We start from the raw sequence: 12,133 nt of genomic DNA on the forward strand, positions 1-12,133 counted from the left end.
TAAAAGCCCAAAGAACCTGTAACCATAACCTTTGGATTGTTGTCTACGCGTCACCTACTCCGAGGTGCTAGTACTAATAGCTACCGTATGGTAAATGTAAAGTAGACGTCCTCAGGAAAATGTCGTTCATTATTATTATAATAATCTGTCAACCATACAATATAGAAATGGGTGTATATAATACTTTGATCCCCTAGAGGCCAGTATTAAACATGCCACCATCTAGCACCTCGGAATAGGTAACACGTAGATAACAACTCGAAGTAGGACCCTTTAAGAATGGTTATAGCTGTCAGTAAGACTCCCGACACTATTGCATCGTAGCAGCCTCGGCGATGGCAAAGAGAGAGAGAGAGAGAGAGAGAGAAGAGAGAGAGAGAGAGAGAGAGAGAGCGAGCAGCGAGCCTGAATTCTTAAAAGAACCTTAGTGTTGCAAATACATTTTGTTTGTACACGACCTACATAACTTTTTTTCCTAAGGGATATTTTCCTCGGGTGTTGAAGCTTTCTTAAAAATTCCGAACAAATTGTAATTGTGAAAGCTCATTCTTCTAATGAAGAGAGAGAGAGAGAGAGAGAGAGAGAGAGAGAGAGAGAGAGAGAGAGAGAGAGAGAGAGAGAGAGAGATGAGAAAGCAAATGTGGTTTAAGTATTTTTTCGCGTGAAACCAGGCTGAGTTGCCAAAGGGCTTAAGAATGAAAGCAAATATTTGGTATCCATTAACTGAAGAAAAAAGAGCAAAGAGAAAGATTTTTAAAATCCTAACTTTCATTTGAACGAAAGACAAGTTTAATCATTTAGTTATCAGAAAAAGTACACATCCACATTCTGTGACACCTTCATAAAAACCGAAATAATCCTCTGTGGAATCCATGATTAAACGGCAACTCACAAATAAATGGGAGATTTCAATCACTCGGCAACTCTACATTTCAGAAGCAGAGTCTTAATGGATTGTTATTATCCTACGTTCTATGCTGGAGAGAGAGAGAGAGAGAGAGAGAGAGAGAGAGAGAGAGAGAGAGAAATGTACGGATGTGATTTCAAGTGAACGTTAGAACGGAGTTGAGAGAGCTCTAGCAATGACTTGCTACTTTTTGGGGCTAAGGAAAGCTAATTAAAATGACGGTCCATCGCGACCCAAATAGCGGATGGAATGAATGCATGGGGAGCAGATCCAGAGAGAGAGAGAGAGAGAGAGAGAGAGAGAGAGAGAGAGAGAGAGAGACGTTAACGCCTATCATGGAGTTAATGAGTCCAAACAAACGCCTGGAAATTGTTTGAGGTAGTACTGAGTAACTGGTCAAAATCTCCAAGATACAGGGCTAGTTATAAGATTCTCTCTCTCTCTCTCTCTCTCTCTCTCTCTCTCTCTCTCTCTCTCTCTCACTTTTGACAAGCTTATACAACGCTTCTCGAAAAAGGAAACGAAGTGCTGATAATAATTTTCATCATATATATTATTATAATGAACTTCCTTTAATGGCATTTAGCGATTGGTAAGGTACGATAAACGCCCAAAGACGTGTAGTATCAGGGCTATGGCCAGCTTCAGGAACGCCCTAAAATAATATAAGCAAACCATAATATCTCTCTCTCTCTCTCTCTCTCTCTATGTATATATATATATAGTTATATATACATATACATATATATATATATATAATATTATAATATATTATATATTATACATATATGTTGTGTGCATATGGTGATATATATATAAATATACTAGATAATATTTATTATATATATATATATATATATATATATATATATATATATATATATATATATATATATAAAGTATTATTGACACTGCCGCACAGAGGCCTACTGAAAGGACACGTCATTCGCTCCCCGCCAGAAAACCATCCTCGTGACACATGCCCCGAGTTCAGATTCAGGTCACGGTGTCTTGAGGTGGTTTCTAATCTCTCCTGATGGTATTAATACCTATGAAAGAAACCCGAAAACCAACTTGATGTACGAAAAAAAAAAATGTACGAATTCGCAAGAGTTCCGAAGTTTGAAAAGTTTGGTTCAGCGCGAGTTTTATTGCAGATTCGGGGGTGGGGGGGGGGGGGGGGATTTCTTTGAGGGTACGGTCGTAGTACGAGGACGGATACGAAAAGGAAAGACCATCCCGCCAGATTCCTTATGTGACATTTTTGCTTGTGAGCGAATACTTTTTATACGCTGGACTCTATTGCACCCGAATATGCTCATTCATTGTTCTCCAGTGTAAATTGTAGTTCGCTGCGTGAAAAATAAACACAATTTACAGTAGTGTTGTCAATGTAAATGAGAGAGAGAGAGAGAGAGAGAAGAAGAGAGGATGAGGAGAGACAGAAGAGATAAGCGAAGGATAGACGAGAGAGAGAGCGAGAGAGAGAGAGAGAGGAGAGAGAGAGAGAGAGAGCCACTGATAAGTGAAAATGTTGTATGAGGAAATATATCTGTTGAAAAATTGTTCATGGTATTGACTCAATACCATGAACAATTTCTCAACATACAACAAAGGAAAAATAATGACCGGAGACGCCCCGAACTTTAAATCCTTCGGTGGAATACAACTGCGATAATATTTTGCATATCATTAGCCTATTTTCTCTCTCTCTCTCTCTCTCTCTCTCTCTCCCCGGGTGTACACGATGCATCTGTCAGTTCTAACTATTTTGGAGTTCGTAACCCTCGAGAGTGTAACGAAGGATATAAACAAGTCATAAATCATCTAATTAAATTCCAGGCATATATGTGAAAGTTACAAGTAAATGTTTTTATATCCATTTCAGATTAAGAAAAAAAATCTACTATTATTTTTTAAAGTTTTCATTCTAATTTTATTTGAAAAGTGGAATTGTAATGAAAAAGCAAGTAAAAAAATTCCACGAATTATCAAATTGGTCAGGAGAGATCTTATCGCCCTGTTCAAATACTTTTCGAAAAACTATACGGGAGTTAGAAAGCAGTGTAACCTCAGAGACGCCACTGAAGCAATATTTCTCGCAGTTGTTTACTATGAGATTTCTTCTGCCATCTGGTTTGCTGACAGGATGACTGGCCCGAGGCTGTAGTATAGCCCTTCTCTCTGGAAATAGATGTATAGTGTCTCCTCCTTCGTGTCAGTTTCCCCAAAGCTTGTTTCTCTTGTCACCGCAACGCATTAAGGTTCTCTCTCTCAACGCTCGTGTTTTCAGCACTTGACTCAGCGTTTTCTTTTCTCTTTAGCATTATGCAGTTTGCCCTACGGTTGAGAGGAGAGAGAGAGGGCTGCTGAGAGTTCTTTGTAGCAGTCCAAAAACACCCACTTAGTTCACCTCTTCATAACGAGAAAATAAATGAACCAGGAGAACTTCAACGAAGAAGGAAAACCGGAAAAAGTAGTTTGGGAACTGAGAAATTACGATGAAAGATAGATAAAATAAAGGAAAAGAAAGAACAGGAAATCTCTTTCTAACAGAGGAAAAGAAGAAAAGCAGTAAGTCAGAAGTGAGAAAAGAGAGAGAGAGAGAGAGAGAGAGAGGGGGGGGGGGGGCGACCCCAGTAAGGAACGCTGGGTGATTTGTCAGGCGGATCACCTGTGCCAATATTCTAGGCACTTCAGCGGGTAACGTTGTAGTCACTATGACAAACAGCGTTCCTGATCTTTTCTTTGTATTTCGTTTCTTAATATTTATGCATTTTAGGTTCCTCGTAACGAAAATTTGAATGGTTTCGTGTCAGGCTGGCGTCCCAACAACGAAGGTCATCGACGTTGATCTTGTCTAACGAAAAATGTTCCCATTAGTTGATTGCTTACAACACACGCACCTGTTATATATATATATATATATATATATATATATATATATATATATATATATATATATATATGTGTGTATGTGTATGTGTATGTATGTGTTGTGGGTATGTGTATGTGTATGTGTATGTGTGTGTACGACAGAGAGAGAGAGTTTATGGTTTTATAGTTGTGTTTTAACATATATTTTTTTTATCATTTTTACAAATGGAAGTAGAAAACTTTACTTCGCTCAGATGTTCAGAATTCTTTCGCCACTGATCTACAACCTTACCCTTAATGGTTAAAATCCAGGTAGGTAAATGCCTTTCCTCTCACTATCTAATGCCAGTAGAACAGAATATGTAACAGTGTCTAGAACGAAAATACAACAGACACACACACACAATAGAGCAAATGGAAAAAATCAGTGCCTCGGAATTCTAAAGATTTTCCACCCATAAGCAAGTCGCCGAATTGTAAACGGACCGTCTATTGGTACACGAGAAAGCTAATGGCGGCTCAAAAGAGTAAAGAAAAAGAAAGACAAACACAATCTTTGTTTAAGTGAGCAGAGGCAATGTCCTCCGCTCGGCTTTGGTTGTTCTAACGGGTCTATTAGTTTTTCCCCGGTTGATGCAGAAGGTAAATAAGTCGTTTATTATTCCTTCTCGAACTGTTCATATCTTCCCGTGAAGATGCTGTCGGCAGAACATTTTGAATATGTTTGGTTTCGCCAACTGTCATCCATGTTTGCGGAAAATTAGTTTTTCTCGATTTTATTTTAGATGGTCGGTAAATTCTCTGACAATACACATACACACATATTATATATATATATATATATATTATATATATATATATATATATATATTATATATTATATATGAATAAGTATATCCTAAATGTGTTAGAAATACACGAAAGTACTTGGTACTCTGTCGTTTCATTTAGAAGTCTCTCAGCGGCTTCAGGTATTAAACAGAATCACGGGCTTACTTTTGTGATTTCTTTATATATATATTATAATATATTATTATATATATATATATATATATATATAATAATATGATTGTATATATATATATATATATAATATATATATATATATATATATATATAATCACAAAAGTAAGCACGGAATCCTGTTTGTTACCTGAAACGACTGGGAAACTTCAAAATGAAGCGACAGAGTGCCAAGGACTTTCGCGTATCTTTAATCTATCTATATATATATATATATATATATATATAAATATATATATATATATATATATATATATATATATATATATATATATATATATATATATATATATTATGTGTGTGCATAGCCATATTGTCAGGGAATTAACCATTCGTCAAAAAAAAAGGTATTTTCCCCAAACATGGAAGACAGTTGAGTGAAGCCAAATATATTCAAAATGTGTGTGTATATGTATGTTTGGGTGTGTGCATTTCTGATATTTTCATAATGTCTTTCATAATTTAATGTAACCTGGAAACTGGGGTTTAGTAAGATAAGTCTTCGTCATCTCGTTGATTTCTTTTACTCTTTGGCTTGATCGCTCGTTTAGATTGGTATATTTACAAATCACTATTTTCCATACGGCAAATACATATAAAATTATTTTTGCCAGTGGATATGTTTTTGAGATTATGGGAAACATTTTGCAACGTGGTTATGGATATAAATAAATGGAATAAATATCGTGTTACTATATAAACGTGGGTGTCTGTATAGTAGATTCACATCAACCGTGCATTTGACCTCTAGGCCAGTCCCTTACGACGCTCCTGATTGGCTGTTAAGCCAGTCACAGGGTTGGAAACTCTCAGTCTCTCGAGAGAGTTCACATAGGCAGGATGTATGTTCCACCTCTCCTGAAAGACAGCCATGTGATTGGCTTATCGACTGGCCTAGACCTCGGATGCACAGTTGATGTGAACCTACTATAGTAAATATGTATTTCGTTGAGGAACCAATTGGAAGAGTCGAGGCGAGATCATAAGCGCGACTAACGAAGCGAAAGATGAGCCTAAACTTTCTACACCTAGAAACGATGTTTCAAACCGAGAGCCGCGAATGAAAAAGATTTTAATCTTATCTTTCCTCAGCAGGAAGTCTCAAATTTCGACAGAAAGTATCGGGTCTTCGCCTCTGTTGGTTTGGGAGCCTCCGGGGGTCCCCATACCAAGCTTCATAGTTCATTTCACATCATATCACACCTGCCACGTGGACATGCACCCATGAGAATGGGTCCATGCTGGGATAAGGCGAGCTTAATCTAAACCAGTAGATCAGGGCATGCCCTACATTTGGCACACATCCCCCTGTGTGGGATTGTTGTATTATCCCACGATACAAGAAGGAGACTTTCGATCGCTCCTTCCTTTTGGGGCTGAACATGTTGCGGTTGATCCGGGTGGGGTTTGGGGGTAGTAGGGCGGGAATATAAGCCACTTCGGCTGTTGAAATGAGAAAAAACGAGATATGAGAGGCCGCAAAGGGACCCTTGCCATATACATACCCCCTCCCTTCTTAACCACATAACAAAACTTTCTCCACGACCTTGTGTGGATGACAGTCAAGGTTCCTGTGGACTCCGAACGGATCTACCCGATGATCATCTAGGGCTCATTCCTCTTCTAAAACATGGCTCTTCTCTTTTATCACTAATTTTGCTGTATCTATTATCCATATGCTTATCGTCGTTACCTCGCCGCTAAGTTTCTCGTTCAAATGAGAATGATTGAATACTTTTCACTAGAGTATTTTGTCATTTCCGCGTATTTGCTTCATACAAAGATATTTTCGACAACAAACATCAACCACTCAGCGCTGGTTCCAGTTGGTTTCACGCTAACGACACCGAAAAACCAGCGGTGGAATGATATAATGAAGCTTTTTTTTTTTTTTTTTTTTTTTTTTTCTGGTACTCTGATGATGCACGATACAGGTTGATTTAAGTGGCAGATTGATTCCGGTACTACATGGCAAGGCCAAATTCGATTTCTTATAGCTAGAGGAGTGGTCGTGTATGTGTTGGACGCGAGCGTGTGTGTGTGTGTGTGTGTGTGTGTAAGATTATGATACTGAATTTCCATTACTCACCCCTCTTGACGTGTCAGGAGCTCTAGAGATGGCGGTATGAGAATGGCTCGACCTTCAGGATCTTTTGTCTCCGTTTCCAGCTGTTGCTGTTCTTCCTCCTCATCCTTGGGGGCTCCCTTCACAGCAGCTGTAAAGACACAAGATGAAACGTCAAACCAGTCTGAAGTTTTTGCTGCGTCCAGTTTAACATTCTGATGATCGTTCTCACTGTGCTGATTTTTTGACGATATTCGCAAATAGTATAAGAATAACACTGGTTATGATGATCTGATGATGGATGATTTTCTTTACTATGACGTTGATCAGTTAAATACGATTCTGGCTTTGTGAAAATATCTAGTAGCAATAAGGTCTTCGAATACTTTCGTCGTGTGGACTTTTCCACCTCCGTCAGAGCCAATCAGATAAAGCAAAGATAAACAGATAAAGGCGTCAGTTTTCCGTTCTGTAACGAATGTAACTACATTCCTGAACCATGTCAGTGACGCTTTATCTAATCGTCAGTCCCGTTCCTAATCAGATCACAAGTCGCTTTGTCAATACGGAAGCTTTTATGCATATAAATGAACCTCTCTCATTCATTGTATATAGCCTTCAATTTATACATGACTCACAAGCTGCATATTAAGCATGGTATTGCGCTTCTGTTGTATGAGAGAGGGAGGAGAGAGAGAGAGAGAGAGAGAGAGAGAGAGAGAGAGAGAGAGAGAGAGAGATCGAACAGGAAATAATCAGTGTTGAACGGGTCAGTAAAAATGACACCGCTCTCCAAATTTTATAACTTTGTGATGTTCATTAATAATAATAATAATATAATAAAATAATAATAATAATAATAATGATAATAGTAATAATAATGAATAATAATAAAAATAATAATTATCATCATCATCAATTGATGGGGAAGCTAAAGTTACCAGTTCAAAATAAAGTCTTAAACTAATTTTCAATTATCTCTTATTGCTTTACAACTTTCAATTTGATAAATCGCTTTCCTGTCACCCCAATGTTGCTAAAAACCGGCCTTATCGCCTCGGCTAGAGAACTAACTAAATTAGGCTTATTACGTCTCTCTCTCTCTCTCTCTCTCTCTCTCTCTCTCTCTCTCTCTCTCTCTCTCTCTGTGTGTGTGTGTGTGTGTGCAAAAACTGCCGTATTCTTTAAATATCTTAGAGGCAAGCCGTGGTTACCTGTGGTCACAATGATTTTTTGTTCGTCAGAAGACGACTCTTTTAACCCAGGATGACACCTCGAACAGTATTTCCGAAGCGGATGTAAAACCAACCATCTGTATTCAGCAAGTGCCGAGGCGTGTGGTCAGTAATTGCAAATTGTGAGGAAAAGATTGTTGAACGAGTCTTAATCCATGTCAATGGGTCACGGGTGATGTAGGAATTCGTGTTTTTGTGAAACTGTTCACCATCCTTTACAGCTGTACGCTTTATTTATTTATTTATTCATTTTTTGTTTTTGCTTATCAGATTCTACTTATTCCACTCATAGTTTCCATAAATTTAAACGATACAAGAGCTAAATTTTCTGTTAAATGAAAAAAAAAATTATATGCCTTTTCAAAGTACTGCGTATTTACTTATTTGCATATAATATAAAACATTCGGTAACTTTGTTCCTCACTTCGACTGGGAATCAAAATACTCCGTATTTTTGCATTGCCTTACTTCATCTCGTCATAATGTTTCATAGTATGTGGGAATGAATCTGCCAGACAAGGGGACCGGCGCCGAAAACACTACATAGTTGTTTTGTGTTCCAGACACCGCCGGCCTGATTGTTCCTTCCTACCGTCGGCCCATAGAATGTTGGAGCTCTCTGCCTTCCTTTTGATTTCCTTTAAGAACTTTCTCACAATGATCTATCTTAATCTGGAAAGTCATTTTCTCACGAACGCAGCACAAAGCCAAATTTCTTCTTTCGACCGGTCCATGATCCAGCGACATAATGTGGATAATTCGAAAAGTAAATGGGTTCATTCACGATAATATCTTACTTACGCTTGAACACACATGCTGACACACACACACACACACACACACACACAGAAAGAGAGGGAGAGAAGATTTTGGTTTTGGGGGGGGGGGGGGGCGGGGGGGGGGGGGGGGGGGGACACGGGAGGTTTCGCTAGACATCCTAGGAATGAAGATAACTATAATTTAGTTGAGGCAAGGTAACATGTCATTTAGTTTTGTATGGATTCTGCTCGAAATCCAAATTTTTGTTCAAATAGGGTTCCATATTTGGTAATATGATTATTTTTAGAACAGCATCAATCACCACAAAACAAAAAAAAAACAAAAAAAAAAAAAAAAAAAAAAAAAAAAAAAAAAAAAAAAAAGTCAATGAACGAATGAAAGCACACAGGGTATGACGTCTACCACTAACAGCTACATACTATTTGGACTCAGAAATTTGACAACTATGACGCCTTTTAAACTCTCTACAGTGAGCATCAAATTATTTTTTAGAAGAATGATAGAACTCATTTTCATATTATATTATAACAACATTCTGCTGCTACTACACTGCTTATATTGATAACAATAATAAGTGAGGTATCAGTAACCCACGAAGAGCAGCAACAGACATGAAAAATGAGAGAGGCAACAGTTACGTCTGAAGGCTATTTGTTCCCTCATCATAGGTTTCATTGTCAATACAACTTATCATTTTCAAGACATATGCTTCTTTTGCAATACGAGTCCACGCCTTTTTTTCTCTCTCTGAGATGTCCGTCGAAACTGCTGATAGAACTGTTTCTATCCAATCACTGGGGGACTGATCACCAGTCACGAAAGTCATTAAGTTCATCGCAAGGGAGAAGGTAATTGGATGGAAAAGCGCTTACAGTCAAGGATACTGATCAGTATCAGAGGTGAAAGTCAGTCTTCATTTAGACGGTGGAGATAATACCGTCACTAAACGAGCGCAAGACTATTACGCCTCGGTAATTTACTCAGTTTCCTTAAGTGGAAAGTGGGATCTTGACGCTCCCTAAGGGCGTTCAATGCCTACGCTTTTTCAATGTAATCTTTGTTTTTAAGATCATGAGCCGGAAGTTAAAACTAATGCTATCAAGGACAAGGTCGAGATTGTTATGGTCTCTCTGTCTCTGTCTCTCGTACACACACACACACACACACTATATATTATTATATATAATATATATATATACATATATATATATATATATATATATATATATATTATATATATATATATATATATATCATACATACTACATACATACATACATATATATATATATATATATATATATAATATATATATATATATATATATTGTAGTGACAAGCCCACCCGAAGGTGCGCTACTGCAATTACATGCGTATCTGGTAAAAAGTAACTTTTTACCAGATATGTATGTAATCGTAATAGCCACAATGCCCTCCTAACTTGTCGAATTCTCCGCGCTTTTGGATAGCCTCGTTACTACAAAGCCTTAGATCCATATGCAAGATGTGAAGAAATCTTAACGGACACAAAATAAGAATATAAAGTTTGCGCCAAGAGGTGGTGATAGAACACAGGAAGTTAGAGAAGATGGCAATGAAAATGATCGATTTAGTTTAAATATCAATATTATATTAGTAGTATTATATTTTAAGCTGGAACAAACGAATGAAGCACTTTCTCAATTAGAACTTTTGTGTCACGTGATATTGTGACACAGATCGTGTATCACCAGTGGCTTCGGTTCCGAGGAAGTGGGCGCCAGTCTGTATTTCTTACCGGCAGGTTCCTGAATAGTTATCTGCATGGTTACCTGTGTGTTAGTTAGTTAGCAGCCTTTGTCATTATTTTTAGATCATGAATGAAAAATTTGTCATAAGCTTAGTCGTGCCGGCACCCCCCCCCCCCTCCCCAACACCCTAGTGTTTTTATTTCGTTCCTCTGTTACGGGTATTTCAAGAACGATCTGAGAATATTCGTGTCAAAATACTTTTCAAAGGTGATCGACGCATTCTACCAACCAACATAGCTGAGTTTTAAAGCAAAGCGGCTTTCAAGCGTGTTATCGGTCCCCCCTTCAGTTCGTATTGTGTGTGGCTGAATGTTTCGCCCTTAATGAACCAAGAGTTTGCAGTATCAAGACTGAGTCGCATGGCAGGTTGACTACTGGTTTGCGGTCTGCTTTGAGGAAGGCAGTGACTTACTACTTCTGGGTGAGATCGAATGATAATGGACAACTGCGTTGTCTGTCTCCGCGTAAAGTGAAGTTTAATCATTGACAGTATTTGGAAGTAAACATGTCACTCAAAGGAAACATTGCGGTTAAACTTCGAAGAGCTCAGGACTTGCTTATGAATAGGAACTGAGTTTTCAAGAGCTGGTTCCCCAAGATTTAAATACGCTTCGTTTTTGTCGTTCACACTTGAACATTTCCAGGATCATTGCTCCTGACTATGATTTGTTCAGGATCAGAGGGCCGGATGATGAGCTGTATCACAGTAATGGAAGTGAGTGTACTTGCATGCTACTGAATGAAGCATTACATATCGCGTATTGTAAAAGCGTCTGATTGTTGCATCGTAGTGAGTCATGGTCTGGTAGTAATTTCAATTACATCTTGTGAATCAAGAGGATTAAATAACATTTTTACTGGTTATATTCTCTTCAAAAGCCTTTTTCTTGTTGCAGAATGTAGGCTAAACTAAATCTAAAACCAACCAAAATTTACACCAGTTGCGGTATTCATGTATATATATAATGCTAATTGCAAATTTTATCAAAAATTTTGTCAAAATGTCTAGGCAATGGACAATAAAAAAAATTTCCTGTGGTCACGCGTAGCTTTTGTGATCAGATGTCGGTCACCAACTGAATTCTGTTCTATCTTTGTAGTTTCAGTTGTTGGAAGCCGAGTTTCACCTTGACCTTTCAAAGTTCGTCGAGAACGCGAATTTATCATTACTGGCGATTTACGATAGAGTACGTTTTTTTTTAGATAACATAGAAATAAATCATCCTGCGGAATTTTCATTTCTACCTAATGTATACCCAAAAGGTAAAAATGGATAATTATTGATTTTTTAATATCAGGGATAATAAAAGACACCCCAAGTCATGACTTTCTTTACGAGATTTGCACAAATGTAATAGCAATAATGACAAAAACTTGACTGGTTCGTATATTTTAAATTGCATGTGCTAATGAGTTACATAATAGTAAAGCTGCATTTTGTATATTTGTTCTTGTTT

General features: G+C 37.7%; 1 protein-coding gene across 1 annotated transcript in view; it reads right to left on the reverse strand.

The window, feature by feature from the left end:
- LOC135217441 (trypsin-1-like) overlaps positions 1-12,133 on the reverse strand; it is a 37,623-nt gene that overhangs the window by 18,987 nt on the left and 6,503 nt on the right. Inside the window, exon 2 of the mRNA XM_064253311.1 lies at positions 6,897-7,023. Within this exon, the coding sequence (XP_064109381.1) occupies positions 6,897-7,023 (127 nt within the window). The remainder of the gene's footprint in view (positions 1-6,896; positions 7,024-12,133) is intronic.

Source organism: Macrobrachium nipponense, chromosome 7, assembly GCF_015104395.2.
Source record: "Macrobrachium nipponense isolate FS-2020 chromosome 7, ASM1510439v2, whole genome shotgun sequence".
Lineage (NCBI taxonomy): Eukaryota > Metazoa > Arthropoda > Malacostraca > Decapoda > Palaemonidae > Macrobrachium > Macrobrachium nipponense.